General features: G+C 31.5%; 2 protein-coding genes and 1 pseudogene across 16 annotated transcripts in view; 2 read left to right on the plus strand and 1 right to left on the minus strand.

The window, feature by feature from the left end:
• Positions 1–4,184, plus strand: part of LOC143253018 (uncharacterized) — a 44,525-nt gene extending 40,341 nt beyond the window's left edge. For all 7 annotated transcript variants that reach the window (XM_076506067.1, XM_076506066.1, XM_076506062.1 and 4 more), the window contains one exon: positions 1,054–4,184. In XM_076506067.1, coding sequence (XP_076362182.1) covers positions 1,054–1,059 — 6 coding nt within the window. In that variant the 3' untranslated portion in view covers positions 1,060–4,184. The remainder of the gene's footprint in view (positions 1–1,053) is intronic.
• A 6,291-nt stretch (positions 4,185–10,475) lies between these two features.
• LOC143253022 (ELAV-like protein 1 pseudogene) lies at positions 10,476–14,388 on the plus strand (annotated as a pseudogene). Of its 4 annotated transcripts, none has more exons than XR_013029301.1 (2): positions 10,476–10,621; positions 12,850–14,388. The product of XR_013029301.1 is annotated as an ELAV-like protein 1 pseudogene, transcript variant X2 (transcript). The 4 variants fall into 4 exon arrangements; XR_013029300.1 differs by having other exon boundaries at positions 10,489–10,621; positions 12,798–14,388; XR_013029303.1 differs by lacking the exon at positions 10,476–10,621 and adding an exon at positions 10,664–10,838.
• Positions 14,389–14,999: 611 nt separating this feature from the next.
• Positions 15,000–22,556, minus strand: part of egl (Egl_like_exo domain-containing protein) — a 56,374-nt gene continuing 48,817 nt past the window's right edge. For 2 of the 5 annotated variants that reach the window (XR_013029299.1, XM_076506072.1), the window contains exons 6-7: positions 21,551–21,612; positions 15,000–15,424 (exon numbers count right to left, since the gene is read on the minus strand). Coding sequence is in view for 3 of the 5 variants with exons in the window: in XM_076506072.1 (XP_076362187.1) it covers positions 15,419–15,424; positions 21,551–21,612 (68 nt within the window). In the remaining 2 variants the exon portion in view is untranslated. Of the gene's footprint in view, positions 15,425–18,598; positions 21,613–22,556 lie in introns of those variants that run through there. The other 3 variants (XM_076506070.1, XM_076506073.1, XR_013029298.1) reach the window with 3 other exon arrangements.

Genomic DNA, 22,556 nt, shown 5'->3' on the forward strand with positions numbered 1-22,556 from the left:
TAATCTTCAGTAAATAAGAAAACTGATAAAGTACATTCTTACAGATTTTACTTAACAATAAGCATCTGATGATAAAAATGGAATGAATCTACGTATCTACTTAGATTATAAATTGTTTTAAAATTATTCTCTTTTCTTATAGCATACCAACAGTGTTGTTAAATGACCGATCTCAACCAAAGCTGACATGTTTCTTTTTAGGCACTTACTTCTCTGAACAAATGACTTAAAGAATCTATGAAGGCATTCTTCGGACACCTAAAGTAGTAACATAGGAGCCAGCGTATTGGAATATGAATTCCATTTGTTCCCCACTTTCGACCTATTTTATTTAAAATACCAAAGGCAGAATTTCATGTAACCAGTAGGCTCAAAGTCTTTTCAATGTATCACTTCGATCCAAAGACTCATTTCTTGGAATTTGATTTAAAAAATTAAAATTTTGTGTTTTCAAATTTCGCATCTACTGGCATAACAACTCAAAATATTTCAATTTGTTAACACGTAACTGTGTACAGGTACAGTAATACAGATTCTCTATCAACCATTGGAAAATTTGTTTTTTTAATTTTGCACAAAGCTAGAACAAGGCTATCTGCGCTAGCCGTTCCTAATTTATCTGTGTATGACTACAGAAAAGACAGTTAGTCATCATCACCCATCGACAACTTTTGGGCAACTCTTTACCAACGAATAGTGGGATTGATTACCACATTATAACGCCTCAACGGCTGAAAGGGCGAGCATATTTGGTGTGACGGGGATTTGTTATTGTTATAATTGTTATAATTATTGTTAAATCCTAATTTTGATCAGACAGTAACTGATTGGATGAGACAAATACATTCATAAGCTATTTTTATGTATTATAAAAACAGTACAGTGTACTTTTTAATTATTTTTATGAAGTTCCATCGTTAAGTAGTCAAAATACTACTTAGGTACTGCTTATTATTGCAAATAAATGTTTTTAAAATGCTCTATACGCTTACAGTAAAAATCATCCAATAATTGATTTGTATATTATATATGATATTTTTGTGTTATTTTCAGAATTAACACTTTCACTATATAGCTGGAAAAAGGGATGGATGACGATTGACTCCTGTTGTTGTAGTGAGAGTTCATCTTTACTGCAAGATTGAATTTAACCGTTGGACTGGAATTTAGGCGTAATTATGGGTGTACAAGCATATATGTAGCTTCTATTCCTAGAGTTGAATATTTTCTGATCATCAGAAGTTTGAAAGATAAAGAATCGGATACCGTAAATGTTTTGAAAGTTTTTACCAGTTTAGTCCTCAGTTTTGATTATTTAATTCATATAATTGATCCTACTCACATTTGGCTTTAAAAATAAAATAAGGAATACACATTTACAAAAAGAAACTCTATTGATATTAAACAAGTTTTTATTTACTGGTATTATAATCTACTCCTTTGTTTAAACTGGTGCATAATCAGGTAATTAAACACAATTAAAGCTAAGGTGAATGCATTCAGAAAGTTATAAAAACAGTCCATTATGATAGTCTGAAAATGAATTGTGTTTTAAAAAATACACATTACCAGGAAATTACAGCATGCCAAACCTTGTATTAAATGTTTCATTGAATTGATAAACACTTACTAATTTCATTTCCTATTTATATTTTACAGTGTACTTTACAAATGATCATTTTAAAGATGTTATCACTGCATGCGTGATTAGTTCCCCTTTATTGGTATAAATAACCACGAACTCTGCAGCTTAATATGCTTGCCATTACTTTCAAGTCTACGCTTTTAATTTTCTGATAATGTTATGTTTAAAATTAAAAACTTGGTTTATCAATTGAAAATTTTTGCAAAAATTGGTGTTCCATCTAGTTTTTACTATGACTGTGAAATATCTTTGCAATGTATTGATCAATCCACCAAGTTTATTATTCGACTACACAGTATAATTAGTAACAATTATACGAAACATCTTTCACTGTTTCAATAATAATTCAAACCAATAACTTTATCTGTTTTAAAATTTCAATATAATTAAAACTTCAATAAGAATGAACATTAGTTTTATTTTGTTTTAATTGAAATATTAACACATTTTAAAACATTATTAAAATTCAAACTTCGTTTTACCGTTTGTATTACAATTGGATGATATTTAATTCATAAAATGACATGGAGAAGCTAATTCATCGTTCACAGTGTAAAGTTAATATTGTACAGCTAATTCTTGCAAATATTTTCCTGCGAGTAATACAAACATTAAACTATTCATTATTCTGTATTTATATATATATATATATATATATATAACATTTCATTTTTAAATTAAAAGTGGGTGAAATTTCAGTGAATCACATTTCTAATATAAATGCAGTAGTGAATATATAATATTATAATAAACGAATGTTTGTTTCAAGTTGGCAAATATTGCTTAAACGAACATTCCACAGATCACTAAAACAAAACCCGTATTCCTAAAGTACAAACATACAGAAACGCACTAGTTCGAGCCGTATAGTTAAGGTGTGTGGCTTTGTTTCAACCCTACTATATTAGAAAAGGTTTTTGGTTGTTTTATTAAAAAATTAACGAAGTTTAATGTGCATTCTTTGGTTTCGTTTTCTTAAATTTCTGTTGACAACTTTTCTCACACACAATGTGAAGAATATGATGTTGACAGTTTTTCTCACAAACAAATGTGAAGAATATGATGTTGACAGCTTTTCTCACAAACAAATGTGAAGAATATGATGTTGACAGCTTTTCTCACAAACAAATGTGAAGAATATGATGTTGACAGCTTTTCTCACACACAAATGTGAAGAATATAATGTTGACAGCTTTTCTTACACCCGAATGTGAAGAATATGATGTTGACAGCGTTTCTCACATACGAATGTGAAGAATATGATGCTGACAGGTTTTCTCACAAACAAGTGTGAAGAATATGATGTTGACAGCTTTTCTCACAAACAAATGTGAAGAATATGATGTTGACAGCTTTTCTCACAAACAAATGTGAAGAATATAATGTTGACAGCTTTTCTCACATACGAATGTGAAGAATATGATGTTCACAGCGTTTCTCACATACGAATGTGAAGAATATGATGTTGACAGGTTTTCTCACACACAAATGTGAAGAATATGATGTTGACAGCTTTTCTCACAAACAAATGTGAAGAATATGATGTTGACAGCTTTTCTCACAAACAAATGTGAAGAATATGATGTTGACAGCTTTTCTCACAAACAAATGTGAAGAATATAATGTTGACAGCTTTTCTTACACACGAATGTGAAGAATATGATGTTGACAGCTTTTCTCACAAACAAATGTGAAGAATATGATGTTGACAGCTTTTCTCACAAACAAATGTGAAGAATATGATGTTGACAGCGTTTCTCACATATGAATGTGAAGAATATGATGTTGAAAGGTTTTCTCACACACAAATGTGAAGAATATGATGTTGACAGCTTTTCTCACAAACAAATGTGAAGAATATGATGTTGACAGCTTTTCTCACAAACAAATGTGAAGAATATGATGTTGACAGCTTTTCTCACAAAAAATCTGTGAAGAATATAATGTTGACAGGTTTTCTCACACACAAATGTGAAAAATATGATGTTGGTATATTTTTGATCCATTAAATATTTCTGCCAATTTTTTTAATATTTTAAGAAATTGTCAATTTACCCAGAACGTAAAATAAAAGACATTTTTAGCATAGTTGAAATGATAAAGTGCAAGTCAAAGTCAAGTAATATTTACTAAATAGTACAATACCTAAGTAAGATTTTGTTATGATCACAAGAGTAGTGTGATAGAACTAAGGCTTGGTATGGAAAAAGTAAATTATTTTATTTCATGTATAAGCTAAATAAAAACACCCTATAGGTGTCAGTTGTTTGTTTGTTTGTTTTTAAATTTTCAATGTAACTAAGATATTCACAATTATATTCACCGTGGTTATACGTTTTGGGGAAATATATATATACGTGTTGGTGTTTGTTCAGTTTTGATTTTACATTAGGTTCTTTACTTTGTTTTATTTGATACTTTGAGTGTAAATAATGGCAGTTACATACAAAGAGGTATTTTATTGTGAGTAAATTTAAATACAGTACCTGTAGTTCTTAATTTTGTGGTTGTAATAAATGTATTGTTATGAATATAAAAATTTTAATGTTTACTATCGCTCACTCACAAGCACTGTTCATTTTGAAAAGCTCAAAATAATTTTGATATAGAAATAAGGACTATGTAACAGAAGTCTGTACCTTGCTCACGGCGGGTATCGAAACCTGATTTTTTCGCTTATACTTACCGCTGAGCCGACAAAGAGAGAAAGCCACAAAGCAAGAATAACTATTTACTTTAACTTTGGATGATTCTTTTCTTCTTCTACATGTCTCATAATTAATGTTAATAAAACAGAGAAAAGAAATGTATAGGATCATCACAACTTGCTAAGTCAAAATGAATGACAAATTTCTCCAATCGAAAGTCAAAGACATGGCCCATTGGTTAAGGTACTCAATTCGCAATCTGAAGGTCACGTGCTCGAATCCCAGTCACCTTTGCCCTTTCAGCCAGGGGAAGGCGTTATTATGTGATGCTCACTATTTATTGGTAAAATAGTTAGCTCAAGAGTTGGCGGTGGGTGATGTTGACCAGCTGTCTTCTTTAGTCTGTTACTGCTTCATGTAGCTTTGTGAAAAAGTCAAAGAACCTAGCGCTTAAGTGCATATTATACTGGTTTTTAAGCACAAATTCTGATATAGCTGGACATGATATTTCGCTTAATTCTCATTGAAAGTTAAATACACACACGAGCAGGGATAGATCTGCCAGGGCCCGGCATGGTCAAGCGTGTTAAGGCGTGCGACTCGTAATCTGAGGGTCGCGGGTTCGCATCCCCGTCGCACCAAACATGCTCACCTTTTCAGCCGTGGAGGCGTTATAAGGTGACGATCAATCCCACTATTCGTTGGTAAAAGAGTAGCCCGAGAGTTGGCGGTGGGTGGTGACGACTAGCTGCCTTCCCTCTAGTCTTACACTGCTAAATTAGGGACGGCTAGCGCAGATAACCCCTGAGTAGCTTTGCGCGAAATTCTAAAACAAACAGATCCGCCAGAATCACGGAAAATATGGATTGCTGAATGTGCGTAATTGCAATGCAAAACTAGGATTTCCCAAATTGACACATTACTATTAATGCTACGGCTACTTGCTTTCCAAGTTGAAAAGGCTTTCGCAGTGGTTTAATAGCAGCACTCTACAGTGCTAGTACGATACACCTTTTCTGTAGCAAATCATGACATAGTTTGGGTACGTGAAGTTAAACACGTACATTCCACTGCCCCTGGGTTTGTTTTAGGTAGTAGGGAATGATTTTTCGTCAAGATTTACTTCACGTATTGCACAGCTCAATTGACAATTACTTTTTTGTAGTACAATACTGTGCAAAAGGTGTTAGGACAAGAGAACATTTTGTCATTATTTCTATTTTATGGAGCTAATTCTTACATGCATTCACCAAATGTAAATTTCAACCCTATGGTAATGTTTCACTGACCCCTGTTGACAAATGAATGAGCCACAGTGAGAATTCCCATACACTTGTGCTAAGAGCATGTTATAATTGTTCTGCGTGAATGAACATATTGATCAAGCTTAGGTACTGAAATAATTACCATGGTACCCCATGTATTGTTTTAATTATATAGAAAGAAGCTAGCATGTGGTACTGGTATAAGCTAGAATAAATAAATTTAATACTACTGTAAATAAACCTTGATAGTGCTTAATACTATACATTAAGTTTTGTTGTCATGCCACGGCCCGAAAAGTGAGAGAATTGTCAGTTGAGCAGAGATTTTGCATACAAACTTTACCTTATACTGATTGAATTTTTTGACAAACTGCTGCAGACTTGAAATGCTTCTCAAACGCTGTCAAGTATGCCTTAGATCGTGAGACTAAGATTAGTAAATTTTAAAATAGAAAAGAAAAGACAGAAACTTAAATTCAATGACAAGTTAAATTCAATGTTAAGTATCTATGTTTATGCATTCTTTGGTTCAGGAAGAAGCCTGCCACTGATCTCAAGAATGACATAAACGAATATGTACCAAGTGACAGAAAACTGTCCAGGTCTACAGTGTCAATAAACCTTAACGATAATGGAATATTTAGTCATGTAGCAGTTAAAAAAACTCATTTCAATCTCCAAATGTAAATGATTGGAAAATAGTGTTATAAATGGATGAGTCCAAGTTGGAAATATTTAATTCAAAGCTACCAGTTACAAATATACTCAATGCATAATACGTACTATGAAACATGGGGAAGCAGAGTGAGGGTTTGGGGATGTTTTCTGCTGAGATAACAAGAGATATTTGCAAAATAGATAGAATGGTGGACATTTGGAAGTACCATGAGATACTGATCTGTCATGGTATAATCAGTGGTTTCTGTATTATTGGTAAAATATCCTACTACCAAGAAGATAATGACACCAAACACTCATTCAACCTATGCAGAAATTACTTAACTAAGAAAAAAGCTGCTGGAGACATTCAAATGATGCAATGGTCCCTACATAGTTCTGATCTTAATCCAACTGAGTAGATGTGTAATTTTATAGATTAAAACTTGACAAATCGAAAGTTCCTTACAAATACATTTATGGAAATGTATAAGAGACATTTGGAATGAAATCCCAGAGGACATTTTGATTAAATATGTTGCAATAATTCCTGAAAAACTGTCTGCAGTTATTAAAGCAAAAGCGGAACACACAAAATATAAACTGTTTGCCTGACCCAAACAATTCCAATGAGTTTTTGTTGTACTAAATAAAAAGATTAATAAAATTTTGATGTTTTACCTGTGATTACCTTTCTTTATTTTTTGAAAATAGATTGAAATTTTATTTTTGACTTTGTCATAACATTTTTCACATGGTATTGTACATTTATTATGAGGATACCGATGATGGAACAAAGGGTTGCACCAGCTAAATTCGTGTGAGAACTTTCCTAATCTAGAACAAAGTAAGTGTCCACTGGCTTGACTGTCTCAAATAAGGCAGTAGTTGTCACTGTATCAACCAATGAAGTTTAACGTGCATGTACCATGCTCCATCCTGCCTAAATTGGACTTAACACAACCACTATGGCTGAATGTTCATGCTGTTGCTCTCTATCAAACTAGTAGCCAGCCCTGACTCAAACCCCATAAGTTTTTTTCAAATCTGAGTGACAACAAGTACTGTTTAATACCAGTCACCATCACATCTGCCATGAAATTAGTTAGGATGGAGAATTCCATCCATCTTGTTGTCCAGCAAGATGTGAATATTTCACTCAGAAATGCCCATGCAGCCCACAACTATAGTAGCGTTATAGTCTTTATTTGAGGAGTGACTTCCTGATAAAGATATCAGTAACATTGGCCGTAGTACGAATATTATGGGAAGACTTGGATAGCCCTGCTTGTTTACTGAGGTTCAGCCTTTTTGAGCGACAATGCTAAGATGCATTGGTTGTGATCATTCTCAGTCAACGATACTTAATGGAGCAGAGATAACGCTTGTTTGGAAGCACAATTGCACTGCTGATAACAATTTCCTCCTCTTCTATGACATTTCTGAGGTAACCACCTTGATCTTCATCACCATGAATTCTGTTACACTCATGACCTCACTTCGAGGACCCCACAAGAGATTTATCAGCAAGAATGTTCTCAAGATCTTCATACATCATTGCAAGGTAAGCTTTATAGTAAGTGATATAGATCATTTGTGAAGACACACATGTTTTAAAAAAGAAATTTTTGAGTATTTCATTCTGCCTGGTGGACAGCTCAGTTTCCATCAAAAAGTTTTGGCATGGCTCACGTATAACTGTGTCCCAATTCCTAAATTGCACTTTCTTTAGGTGCTTGTTAACGTCAAGGGCCAGACAATCATACACTGGACAAGTTTTTTTCATTATCTGTTAATTCCAGGTAATTACTTATACAAAATGCCTTAAGAATCAGTTCAGTATCTCTTTGCCCAAACCCTTATACATTGGAGGAAAGATCTGTTTCACATCAACCATGGACACAAATAGTTATTATGAATCTCATTCTAATTGTCTAATACAGTGGAGGTGTGACTGAATAGGCTGGTGCCATAAGTGTTACACTCTCCTAAGAGTCGACTTCTGACCCTTGGGTCACAAAACCACGGACTACTGAATATAGCTCATCTATGGCTTCTTCCAAACTTTCTGACAAATTATCTTTCATCTCATAGAGGGTTCCTGTTGCCCACACAGATCCATATCTACTTCCATAAGTGGCTAATGTCTCGCGTGTTCGTATAAAATTCATGTTGGTTGTACCTCAATCCTTGGTTTAGTGTGACACTTCTTTTCTCAGAGAAACTCTCAACGTAGAAATCAGAAGCCCCATTCTGCACCATTTATCGTCATTTTCTTGCATGAGTGCCCACTGTCTCATTTGTTGGTGACTGACATCCATGACCTCTCCTCTCTTGTCTTAGATTCATCAGGGCACGTTTTAGCATAGAGAAAGTTTTAAACTGCTCCACAGATCGCCAACTTCGTCAGCAATTCTCAACTGTCTCACTTGCTTATTAAACAGCATGTTAGTAGAGTTCACCCACCAATGATACCTCATGCATCTAATTACTGCTTTCTATACAGGGTGGTTTTGACCAAGAGTGGGGTTTGTCACCCAGGTTACTCGATAGCTAGTATCCATGTAAGCTGCCTATCCTTTCATTTGTTTCTTCATTGTTTAGTTCATATAACCTTTGTCCAATATAAAAAGCATTTATACCTTTGCTTACGGCAACTTGGTATACCTGCTAGAATGCCAAAATAGCTTTCCATACACTCACAAGCAAAGAACTAACTTATTACAGTAATATCTACAATCATGGTACCTAAACTTCTTCTTTCTCACTACTCTATGCTATATTTTGGAGTTTTCACAAAGCAAGATTTGGATTTCCGAATAAAACGCCTAACAACTATTAAATGAGAGAGCATGGGTTTATTACTCTATGAATTCCAAATAAGTACATGATAAATAACAATTACAATAATGCAAAAACCACAATCGTTAATATACTAAATCTATAATAGCTCAAATACCATACACCAAAACAAAATATAAGTTTGTTGAATTGATAAGAGAAAGGAGAAAAAAACCTTTAATAGATCTCTCCTACCAGTCCAATGTAAGCCCCACGTAAAAACATAAATAAAAATAAACCGAATATTAAAATAATATACAATGAATTACTATGAAACAAATAAAAATTAGGTTAAACATAAGTTTATTTTAGCAAAATCCCTAAAGTGAAGTTAAAAGTTAAGTATGACTTGCCATAAATTGTGTAGTGAAGAGCTCTGTTTCACTACTCAGTTTGTTCACAGAAAAGACTGCCCCTGCTAGTACAGCGGTATGCTTCCGGATTTACAACGCTAAAATCAGGGGTTCGATTTCCCTCGGTGGACTCAGCAGATAGCCTGATGTGATGGCCCGGCATGGCCAAGCGTGTTAAGGCGTGCGATATGTAATCTGAGGGTCGCGAGTTCGCATCCCCGTCGCGCCAAACATTCTCGCACTTTCAGCCGTGGGGGCGTTATAATGTGACGGTCAATCCTACTATTCGTTGGTAAAAGAGTAGCCCAAGAGTTGGCGGTGAATGGTGATAACTAGCTGCCTTTCCTCTAGTCTTACACTGCTAAATTAGGGACGGCTAGCACAGATAGCCCTCGAGTAGCTTTGCGCGAAATTCAAAACAAACAAACAAACAAACAGAAAAGACAACTTTTTGTGTTGGAACGCCACCAGCTATTATTCTTGTAATTGTGTGTGTTTTCATATAGCAAAGCCACATCGGGCCATCTGCTGAGTCTACCGAGGGGAATCGAACCCCTGATTTTATCGTTGTAAATCTGTACACTTACCACTGTCCCAGCGAGGGACTATTCTCGTAAGAGAAAATGGTTAATGAGCAATTATTAAACCAAATTCTTGGTACATTTGAATAAATAAAAGTTACTTTGTTTACTCCAGCAACTTTATACATTCAAAAAGAATTCGCTGAACATAGAAATTTTGAAAATTTCAATATAAACTAAATAATGGCTTTTGTTTATTAGTTACGTTTTCACATACTATTTTCGAGTGCTAATGTAGGTTCATCCTAGGAATTATAATGACTCAAATTTATTTGTATAAATGTTTGTTTCTGTTGCTCTTTTATTCTTATAAATTTCAACTATCATACTAATTTCAGATCAACCTTCTACAGAGAAAATTCAGCTTCACAATTAAGAAGAAAATTGTTTAAATTATTTTAAATTAAAGCTTCAGATACTTATTTCTATTTAATCTAATAAACGTGATACAAAATTAAGAGTTGGGTAAAATCTTCATTTGTAAAAATAATAATTTTCTTATTACGCTGAGTTATGTATTTACTTAACTTTCTAGAACTTTAGATAAAAATAAAGAAATAGACGTACTATTCGTCTATGTAGGAGAATGTTAAAATAAGTTACGCATGGTTCAGTGTTAGGCCTACTATTTGTAAGTTACTTCAGTCATAAAAAATCATTGTAAAGTATTATAACAGACTTTCTGTTTTTCTTTTAAGATGTTAAAAGTATTCGAAACGTTTTCATATTGTGTTTTATGCATATTTAACACAATGGTAGTGGTATATGTAGTACATGTTAGTGGTACATGTTACAATGTTAGATATGTGTATAGTTAAGCCTAATAGGAAGTTTGGCGGGAATGTGAGGTATAGTAGAGTTTGGTCGAATTAAGAAAGTTATTCCTTCAAACAAAAAGTTATTATCATTTTACTTTCACAGTAAAAACAGCTTTCTCGGCTTCAGTTAATTTATTTTTTAGTTAATATGAAAAGTAGAGCGTTAATCACAATTATGTAAATACAGTTAAAATGTGAGATTTACGTTTTCAATTCTGTTTTTGATAGTGAGAAAATAACATTGTCAGTAACGGTTTATAAAGTAGTTATAATTTATGGTATAAATCACATTGTTTTGCAAATTTTTCACATTCGTTATGATGCTCAGAAAATCGCCCGTATAATTGTAATGTTTTTTTTCAAAGACGTATTATTTGGATGAAGGAAAGATTATGTACTAAGGTTTAAACAAAGCTTTTGATAAGTTGCGACACAAAATAATAACCAAAGAAATTACATTAAATTTAAAGTAGTTCGTGAAAGCATGGGTAAACTGAATTGTATAATAATTGGATGACTGTAAGCAAAAAATTATTAATGCAGTCCAGTCAAATTGGTTCTAAGATAACAGTACCTCAGAGTTAGTGCTGGGGTCTTAGTGTTTGTTTACATTAATGATATTGATAAGGGTATAAATTAGTAACATTTGCTGATTACATTTACCTGACTCTGCAGCTTTTCTAGTTTTATGTTCTGTATTTTATTATGTTACATATAGTTCCTTGTGACTATTCTCTTTAAGAATTTGTTCATCTCTTGCATTTCTGTTGTAAGGAAAGGCCCACACAAAATTCTGTACCTGAGTACACAACTGCAACAGAGTACTGCAGAATGATACAAGTTGGTTATTTCTTTAGATACGTGGCAACTTTTGTTATAGCAAGTGGAAAATAATGCATTTGGTTATCATTAATTTGGATGACACATTTTAATACATCTGGGAACCCACTCAGTAGCATGACCATGTAAAAGAATCTAGTAATCATCAAATTGTTGGTCTGCTTCTAGTAGCAGAACTAATAAATTTTAGTGTATATTTATATGCATTGATCATAAATCTTAACTGATAGTTATCCATACATGTCACTAATGAAGCTTCACTTAGAATATTGTGTATAGTTTTGGTGTCCTTTTATAATGAAATATACTGCCTTACCAGAATTATTTAGAAAATAGAAGAGTTATCTGGTTTTGGTATTTTCTTTAAGAGTTTCTTCAGGAAATGTGGTGAAAGATGATTTTATTGGCAATTATCTATACAACAAAAACCTGATTTCATTTCTTTGTGCTTTATTCTGAAGAAAGCAGGACAAAGGTAGAACAGGAACTTAATATTTGAAAAAGAAGCTAGAGTTCAGTTGAAAGTTTTATTTTGGTGACTTGTAGAAGGAGTTGTCAGTTGTAATGCACTTAGTAAATATTAACAAGTGAAATCAGTTGCTTGAAAAAGTAAAATGAAAGTAGATGTTTGAGACTGATCATTAAATGAATAATTTCCTTTAAAATGTGAATTTTTAAATAAAATTACTTCAAATATAAAGAAACAGCTGTTTGAATCACCTGTTCTTTGTTAAGGTTTATATCTTGATTCAGGTAAAAAACTGATAAGCAGCAGTAGAGCTGGTTGATAAGATAATATACTTGACTACAATTAATTAACATCATGTAAAGTATTTGATTAATGTTATGAAAATAATCAACTAATAAAAACTAGTGTTTTTGATTATATCAGTTACTTGTTTGTCATGTGAGAGTGACTGACGAGCCTGAAAACAAATCAGTTAGTAAATTCCACTGATTGGCCAATTGTAACCAATAGTACCACAAGAAATGCACTGGAATTCATGTATCTTTACAACATTTCCTAGGTACCGTAGCTGTTACTATTCCTATACGTTTTTGGTAAATGTTTTTAGTATTTTGATACACGTTTTTATTATAAGGTTTGTGTTTACATTATTTAAAGATTTTTCTTTACCTTTTTTCCAGCAAGTATGGCATCTTTATGTTTTTTTTGTTTTTTTATTTTTTCCTCTACAAGCGTATTGAAGAATCGAATTTTGTGAAGAAATACAAGCTAATATTCAAGAATGGAAGAAGAAAGTCGTGACACAAGAACTAATCTTATTATCAACTATCTTCCACAAACCTTTACAGATAATGAATTTCGTAGCCTTTTTCAGACCATAGGAGTACTCAAATCCTGCAAAATTGTTCGTCACAAAGCTACTGGATATAGTTACGGTTTTGGTTTTGTTGATTATAACTCACCAGTAGATGCTGCCAGGGCAATACAAACACTAAATGGTTTTCAGATGCAGAACAAAAGGATTAAAGTAGCATATGCTCGGCCCAGTGGTGAAGAAATTAAGAATGCCAATCTTTATGTTCGAGGAATTCCAATGTCTGCCACTGAGGAAGATGTACACCAAGTTTTCAGTAAATATGGACAAATTATCCAGTGCAGAATACTGAAGGATAACATTGGAAACAAAAATAAAGGTGTTGCATTTGTTTTGTATGATCTTCGGGAACAAGCAGAAAAGGCAAGCCAGCATCTTAATGGCCAGATTTTTCCTGGTAGTAATGAACCTTTAAGCATAAAATTTGCTGAGGACAATGCTAAAAAATTGCAAACAATAACCCCTAAAACAGTGATACAATCTTTTACAACTCCATTTCGTGGTACATATGGTGGAGGACCTATGAGACAAGGTGGATTCCAAAACCGTTACCGTTATAATCCTATGATGTATGGAATGGCTTCAACAACTGTTGGTGAAACGGGACATATTCTTTTTGTATATAATATTGGCACAGAGACTGATGAGAAGTCCTTGTGGCAGTTGTTTTCAACTTATGGCAATGTTCAGAAAGTGAATGTTGTTAGAGAAGGAGCATCAGGTATTAGTAAAGGCTATGGATTTGTAACAATGTTAAATTATGAAGAAGCTGTCTTAGCAATTGAATCTTTGAATGGTTTTCTCTATGCAGGGAAACCATTGCAGGTGTCATTCAAAACTACAAAATAATGAAATATGTCCCAAGACCTTTTTTCTCACTCTCTGTGACAGTATGACTTATAAGTAAGAATATTCTCAAAGATTTATTCTGTCATGTTTCAGAACTGTGAAAAAGCAGTATTTCTTTTTTCTTCAGTTTATAATGAGATCAGCTCAGTACTCTTTAATTTGAGCTGTTATAATTAGTGTCAGTGTAAGGGAACTTGAACTTGGCATTTACAGAAAAATTAAATCTTTTTTTTTAGTTTATTTTCCTATCCTCTATTAAAAAAAAAAGTTGGTGTGCATGAAAAGCAAACACTAAAGTTCTCATTATCTCTTAGGCTACTCTTACATGACTAAAATGTTTTTTAAATGTTCTACATCTCATCAAGTTTATCCTCTTTAAAAAGCTGAAATAATTGTGATCCCATCCTACTAGTAAGGTTCAAAGTACATGTTAGTTAGTAGCACATTTGCAACCTAGAATTTTCAGTAGTGAATTTCAAAGACTTGTATTTCTTTTGAGAAAAAAAATCAATATTCACTTGATAAATAAAGGTTTAACAGAAATGTAACTGCTGAAAATTTTGGAATATTAACTCACAAAAATTTTAGAGAACTGACTTTAACTGTGTTCAGGCAACTGTTAAATATTCTGCCCAACATAAAATATTTAATAATAAAGTAGGAGCACAAACTTGTATGATAATATATCAATCACCTGAGTGTACAGGTGTTTATATGCAATTTCCACTTATGCTTTAAATGAACATAGTGACAGAAGGTCAAAACATTTCAGTCCTTTCAAATGAAATGTTTTAGTTTTAAAATAACTTCATGGACTAACCACATTTAGCCCAAAAAATTATTTTTTATAAGCCAAAGTTATATTTCAGTTGACAAATTTTAATTTCTACAATGCTGTGATTTTCATGATTGCAGTTCCTTAATGAATTTAGGTCTGAACATGATATTTCCCATTCAAAACAGCACTTGTCATCAAATACTAATTGTGCGAGTTTTGAAATAGAGATCAGACCTGTAATCACTTGGAGTTTGCCATTATTTAGAATTCAGGTGATATGACAGAAGTGACACTAGTAACTTAGTATAGTGTTAAGATATGGAAAAATTCTGAAAAATATTAGACTATTTTATGCAACTTGAAATTGCTCCATGAAAAAGTAGTCTTGAAACATTTTTAATTGACGTCATACAATGCTACCATCACTACAAAGAAAGCAGATAAAACTCAGGAACGCATATATTTAAGTGGTTGCAAAAAATGAAAAATACCCTAGAAAAGGAAATGATTATTTTCAAAATGGCATATTATGTGACATTTGTTTGAAGAACCATTTACTAATTTGTCAAGAGTAACAGATTTACAAAGTTGGAACAGTTTACCAGTTGTTTACACTTACCAGAATGCTACACAGTTTAGAGCTTTCATTCACTTGAGAGCAGGCATGTACTATTATTTTATGGCAAGAAAGCTGGAATATACTAATTTCTGTTTTCTGTGACAGTAGTGCAGCTAGAAATGACTTAGGGAAGGAAGTGGTGTACGTCTACATCATGGAGGAACATCCAAAGCTAGTGTTCCTAAAACTGGTAAAAGGGCAAAGTCTGTATTACATAGTACACTTGAAGGCTTTAGTATGCCTGAATGAAAATCATAGTTCTTAGGTTTTGGTAATGATAGGATATCACTTATGCCAACTGTAAGAAATTGTGATAACTATCTTTAATGAAAATGTTCCATAACTTATCCCTAATTGCTGTATTGCATGCAAAGTGGGGCTGGCCTTAAAGAATGTCTGAAAAATACAGCAATAGAAGTCCTTTTATCTGTACTCTCTTTCTATAGATTTTCTCCTAAATGTCTAAGGGAAAGTGATAAACTACCTGAAACTGTGAATGTTCATGTTTTGAAACATGAGTGAATTTATAGGACACAGTGAGTTTAGAACAATTAATTAAGCATCAAAGCAGAGGATTAAGTTGAAGCAAAATGGATTCACAAGAAACTTCTAGATTACAGATTTATGTTGGTCCTGTTAAACCTTGTTTCCCAACTATCACATTTCAAAGAAATGACCTCACTTTGTCAAGTTTTTGTCGAAAGTGAAAGGTATCCCATTCATGTTAACTTTGTGTCAGACACCTGATGGTCCATACATGGATATGGTCAACTGTTTATGTAGAAATGATATACACTAAGAAACAATATTGCTCTCCACTCTTTTAATGCTTACAACTATGACATTATCAGAAAAGCTTCTGGAAGTGATTTTCAGATTTTGTGATGTTATCTAGTTGGATATTTTTTAAAGCTTCAGCTGTATTTGAACCTAGAAACGTATCAGATGACACTCTGTGAAAGAAGTGATCCCTATCAAAACACTTTTGTCTCGTACAGATCCCCCAGGAAACTCGTAGTTTGTTAGTACACATTTGTCTGAATTCAAAATACGAGTGTTCTCAAATAGTGATCTCAAAAAAACATGCATACAAGTGCATTGTAGGATAAGGCAAATGATTTCATTTGAAGCTGATTCACTTAATTGAAATACATCCCATTGTAAATGTGAATTCTATATTATGAAGATAATTACAATAGATTTAAGAAGTATATTGAGCATAGACACTGAATAAATTAATTAAGATAAAATTGTTGTCCAAGAATCCCCAGAACTTTGATGTCAGGCCTGTGGTCAATAGGTGGTGCAGTTAGCAAGGCATTCAAACAGTTCCATATGGGAAGAGGATACAAATAAACTGGCCATGCATGCAAACACAAACTTGCTACTGGAGTTGGAATTGGGTAGCAAAAATGTACTATGTGAATTTTGTTTTTAATTTTAAACCCTTTACTCCAAATGTGTAAAAACATTTTTATATTGATTCTGATTTAAATCCTCAAATCTATTAAACTCCTTCAGTGTTGAAGCTTCTACCACACCTGAAGGCAAATCATTTAATTAGCTAACGATTAGAGCTAGATAATTAAGTCATATTTACTGATTGATTGGCTCATTAATTGATTACATTTTGATTAAATCAGTGTTCATCAATTTCCAAGCAAAAAAATGGTTAATAGCAGGGCTGATAGTCAGTTGACTTCCTTCTGATCAGCAGTCCAACAACAACAACTGAAAAAACATGGATAGTAGGTGCTGCCAGCCAGTTGCCTTTCATGCATTTCAAAATTAGTAATAGTAAGAGACAGCCTTAAGAGCTTTGCCATAATAAAGATAGCAAACAAGCTTGGTGATTGTATTTCAGTAGATGGTTATTTTCATTACAGTTGATTTAATCATTAATCGATTATTGGGATAATCAAAAGTAGTAATAACTGTAAACTAATTTTGTTTAATTGATTAGTTTATGGAACACTGATGTCATTGCTGCTTATAGGTAATTAATTATATTGAATTAATCATTTAAATCTACCAGCTCTACTGACTACTTATTACAAAAAACATTATTGTCTTAAGTCACATCCAAATTTTTATCTTAACTTTTGTTCTCTTACTGTCTTTGTGAAAAACAAACACTATTATTACAATTATCTCAATTTTAATACTCTTTACAAAAAAGAGCTCAGGCAAGATTATTAGCAAGGTCTTCAAAACTTGTACAGTTATTTTAATCAGTCATTACATTAGAACAACGATATTCAACCAGTGGTGGGAGGAAGAGGACATGTGAGAAATATTCTGTGTTTCAATATTTTATTCTTAATAAGAAAAAACTAGTTTCCAGTAACTCATCTGATTAATTTGTGAACAGTGGTCTACAGGCTGAATAACTACATTACAGAAGAGTGTAATTTAACAAAAAAGACAAATACAAATAATTTATTTTAAATAAAGACAAAATATAACTTTAGCCAAGAAGTGCTTCTGTTCATAAACACTACTGTTATCAATAATTTTATGATATATGAAAAGTCAAAATGAAAACCATTTTCCCAATATAAAGTTGGATAAATACCATGGGAATTGTATATAAATACAAACAAATTTTTATCTACAAGCCAAATTTACAGTTCCAGTATCTTTGGCTAATATTTGAGAATTAAAATCCATTCAAATAGAGTATACTTCAAAATTTTAACATGTTTTTTAGCTTTTACTGTAATTATGTGTATTATTATTAAGGATGTTAAGTAGCAGGGAAGTCAAGTATGAAATAAAATTGATATGGAAATTCTCTTTAGAGAAAGAAATACTTTTTCTAATAGTTATTTCTCTGAAATTTTGAGAAAATGTATAGCATTATAGACTATTAATGTGAATTTAATTTACTATATAAAATTAATAGCTTTATCCTTGTCCAAGTTTAACAAAGTAGGGCTGGTTTACCTTGAAATTAGAATAATCCAAGAATAGACAAGTCCTGCAATATGTATTTAAATCTAGTATTTCCTAAAAGTATAAAAACATTGTGTAGACTTCATAAATCATTTCACAAAGTTTTGTAACAATGTCACCTTCCAGAAATTTAAAGTTATTGTTGTATAGGATTACTTTTTATATCTTGCATATATATAACAGACATGAATACCCAGTTTCATAAGAATAACAGTTTTATGCTGGTACTCAATGGTATGAACTGGTTTTAAACAAGGTTGAATTCAAGTACAAAACTTTGACATGTAGACTTTAGAAGACAGCATATATAAATATGAATTGGAATTACAGAACTTTGCACCTCTGATAGCATGTGTATGTAACTTGGCATATTCAATTTTAAGGAGTGAAAAGTTTTGCTCTCCAGTTTTAGAATCAGTCAGAATTTGATTTATTGAAAAGTACTACATATTACTAAATAAAATTAATTCACAAAATGATGAAATTATACAGTTTAACTAAAAAGAAAAATACATTCTTGAGTAACTTTTTTTTTATTTTGTAAGTAATTAACTGGAAACAAGCTATTTTCCAACACTTTTATTTTTTATCAAAGTTTTTTGTATTGGAGGTTATGCATGTTGGGGCAAACTGTTAATAGACAATGCTGAATATAGATAAAAATAAGTTAATACAATACCTTGGGATGTTTTAATGATAATTGCATAGTTAATCAGAATATACATTCTAGTAGTTTATGATTTACATAACACAAAAATATGATAATGATTTAATAAAATTATCACTAAGGATTCTGTAAATGTAAATAATGGACAGTGTGTGAACTTCGTGTTATTTTCAGTACATTATCACCAAATGCTGATGAGCCATTCGATGATTAAAATTCTGCTTGTTTTCTTCATCTCATGTTTTACTAGTTTACAATGTGTAATGAATCACCTTTGACAGCAAATAATCTTTGTAAAAAAAGCAGTCTTTTAAATTTCTAAGATTATTTTCTCACAACTTTAGATGATGGTAAGAGAAAAACAGTATTACATTGAACTGTTTTGGAAGAATGCAGTAGAACTTTTACATGAAATGCAAATTTTATTATTGTTACACCTAACCATGACCTTTTAAGAGACTAAAAATAGACTTAATTTAGAAGAGAATTTTATTATTATTCATGCACATAATAACATTGTTATTAGAAGACTAGTTTCATTGTATGATATTTAAACAGGTAAACATTAGGTTTTTAAATGTTACAGACCTAAAGTTAGTTTATCATTTACAAATAAACATCCTCTACAGAATTCACAAAAAACATCTGTATTTAAAAGATTTTAAAGCTTCTCAGATCAACTGACAAATTGTTTAAAGCTTAGCAGTGAAAGTGGTTAGAGAGAAAATTTGTGAAATATATATAGTGTGAGTCCTGACAATGAGATATTTTTATAACTAATTCTTCTCCTTACCAAGTGTAGTCATGTTTGCATTACACTTCTTCAGCATTTAAATTTACTTAAGTGGTCAATAAAATAATTTGTTTCTCTTATCTAATTTAATTCACCAAGAACCTTTCATTCCACGAAGAATTGTTGACAAATTAAAAATACACATTTGTTATATAACACAAGAGTATTAGTCAGCACACACATTTAGTACTAGTATGTTATCAAATATTTTATTTTGTTAAACTGTGCATTACATTTTCTGCTCCTATCTCAACTGTTAAAGCAGCTCAATGTGTATACCAAAGTTTTACAGTTAACATATATACTTTCTTTCCTAAGAAAAACAATAAACTACTAATACATAGTAATTAATAGAACCACACAAACAGTAAAACAACATACCTGATTACTTATTCAAATGTACATGACCCTAATTAAAGTAACTAAACTGTATTCTACTGAAGCCTATGTTACACAACATATAATACCCGTTACCATGGATTCAATATTAAAGTGAATTACACTCGTAAAACGGTCTTCTAAGGTCACCCAGCTTCCACTACCACATTTTATAAAAAAAACAAATGTTTAAAATATGCGACATCTGGTGTAAATCTACCTTATACTTGTTTTCCTAAAATAGTTTGTAACTGAGAAGTATTTTGTAAGTATTACAAAAATATTAAGAATAAAATTCTGTTTTGACTAAAACTAGTGTAATGATAATAAATCAAAATAGCTCATATGTCTGCTATTTATTTATTAATTACCCATGTTAAAACTTAATTTTTTGTTATTCCATGAAACAAATGGACTAGATACAGCTAGTAAAAGAAAGTTCAATGCAAAAATTATAATAGGTTGAAAAATTAAATATTACAAAACTAGTATTTCTATATAAATAATGGCTTGCTGAAATGTTAACTAGCAACAGTTATTTGCTATACAATATGGAACTCATCACATTTTCTTTATTAATTTACATTCAGATCTATTTACACTTACTTTAATGTCACAGTGAAATTTAATCAAAAGGAAATTGCTTATGATGAATGAAATTTTTCTATGAAACTACTGGGTTTTGTGTATTACAACACTATCAGAATAAAAGTTGTGTGTACGGTAAGAAACTTCTCAGCCTTTGGTTCCAAGGCATTATTAAGACTACAATTCAATTAGAAATGTAGAAAATTCTTATTTGATTATATTTTTACAAATATAGGTATTTCTAGACCAATAATTTAAAACCAGATAACTTTGATGGGTATAAACATTTATAGAAAGTATAGTTATCAATACAATATTCTCTACCTTCTAACAAAATGTTTATTTTGTTCACATATAATATTACTACCAAATTATAAATACCTAACAGTTCTTTAAGAAGAAAAAATGTTTTCAGTGTTTTATTTGCATGTTTAATCCAATGCTTAAGAAACATCAAAGCAGATTTTAAAATTTTTCATGAGCTACTATTCATTGTCAACTTAATATAAAAAAAACTGTAACTGAAATAAAAATAAAGATGGCCAGCAATAGTTTTAACTCCCTAAGAGAGAGTGTCTATTGTTAAGAATGCCTCTAGTTTAAGGAACATATATATGCCTATAATAATTATAACAATAAAAACCTAAGCAACCAATTACTCTAGTTTCTAATACACGTGGTATTAAAATACTACTAAGTTAAAAACTGAACAAGTTTGCACCAAGTTTTTATTTAATAATAAGATGTAATTATGCATTAAAAATAAAGTATAATACTAAATGGAAATATACATGATCTGCAGAGCTTTAAAACATACAAAAACTTAAAGCTTAATTGACTCTTAGTAATGCACAGAGAAAACAATGTTTAATCTTTAAGGCTCTCAACATGGCTAGTTATTCATAAATAAATAATAAACAGGTAATCCTTACATTTTTGTTATTGTTCAAGTTTTCAGCTGCTGTTGTGATGGCTATGGTACAGTAGCCAAAAGCTTGCAAAAAATAATAAAAAAAGTGGAATTTACCCATGTATTTTGTATTTAACAAAGCAATGTTTTTAGTTCAATAATTAATTTGCACACAAAATATCTAATGTAATTCTTTATTCTATATAAAAGTAAAAATTAGTATATTCATTACAACCTCAGCAGTTATTAAATAATACCAGGAATCTAAAATAATACACAACCAGATTAAGAAAAAAGTAACCACAAAAAGTTCCTACTGTAGTATCAAGCAGAAAAAGCCCCTCTAGCAATATTTGTGTTAGTAACAAGTATTGTGAGTGACTAGTACACATCAAGGATTCACACATTTCTCTCAGAATGTTTCTACCAGAACATTCTGGAAAATTTAATCAAAGAAATAAAACACTTATAAACTTACTGCCATTTAGATGGAAATGTTGATTAAATTTCTTATATATATATATATTGTTAAAAAATTGCACTGACACAAAACCAAATTTATTTTATAATTCTAAGAATTTTTAAATTCCAAATATGGAAACACTGAACCTACTGATATTAAAGCAAAACACTTTGAATTAAATTTTTGAATTTAATGAAAGTTTATACTCTAGACAAAAGAAAAGCTTTCTAAATCACCAGGTTCAATAAACAAGTAACTATGGAAAAGTAAACCATATCTATCTGAACTCTATGTTACTTGTATATAAAAGACATGCACAATTATTGAAGTTAACATACAAGTGTTATACCAAAGACTTAGTACAGCACCCATAAAGTTTTACATGGTTACATTCTGTGTAGCACACAATAAAGATGATCTTATCCTGCTAAGCTGCACATTTCTGGTCTACTTAATATACAGAGAGCCACAACCATACATACAGTAATCATTCAAAAAAGGTCAGTAATGTCAAGGCTATCATGATAAATTTTAGATTTCTACACAAGTTTTATAAATACAATGT

Source organism: Tachypleus tridentatus, chromosome 6 (genome assembly GCF_004210375.1).
Source record: "Tachypleus tridentatus isolate NWPU-2018 chromosome 6, ASM421037v1, whole genome shotgun sequence".
Classification (NCBI taxonomy): Eukaryota; Metazoa; Arthropoda; class Merostomata; order Xiphosura; family Limulidae; genus Tachypleus; species Tachypleus tridentatus.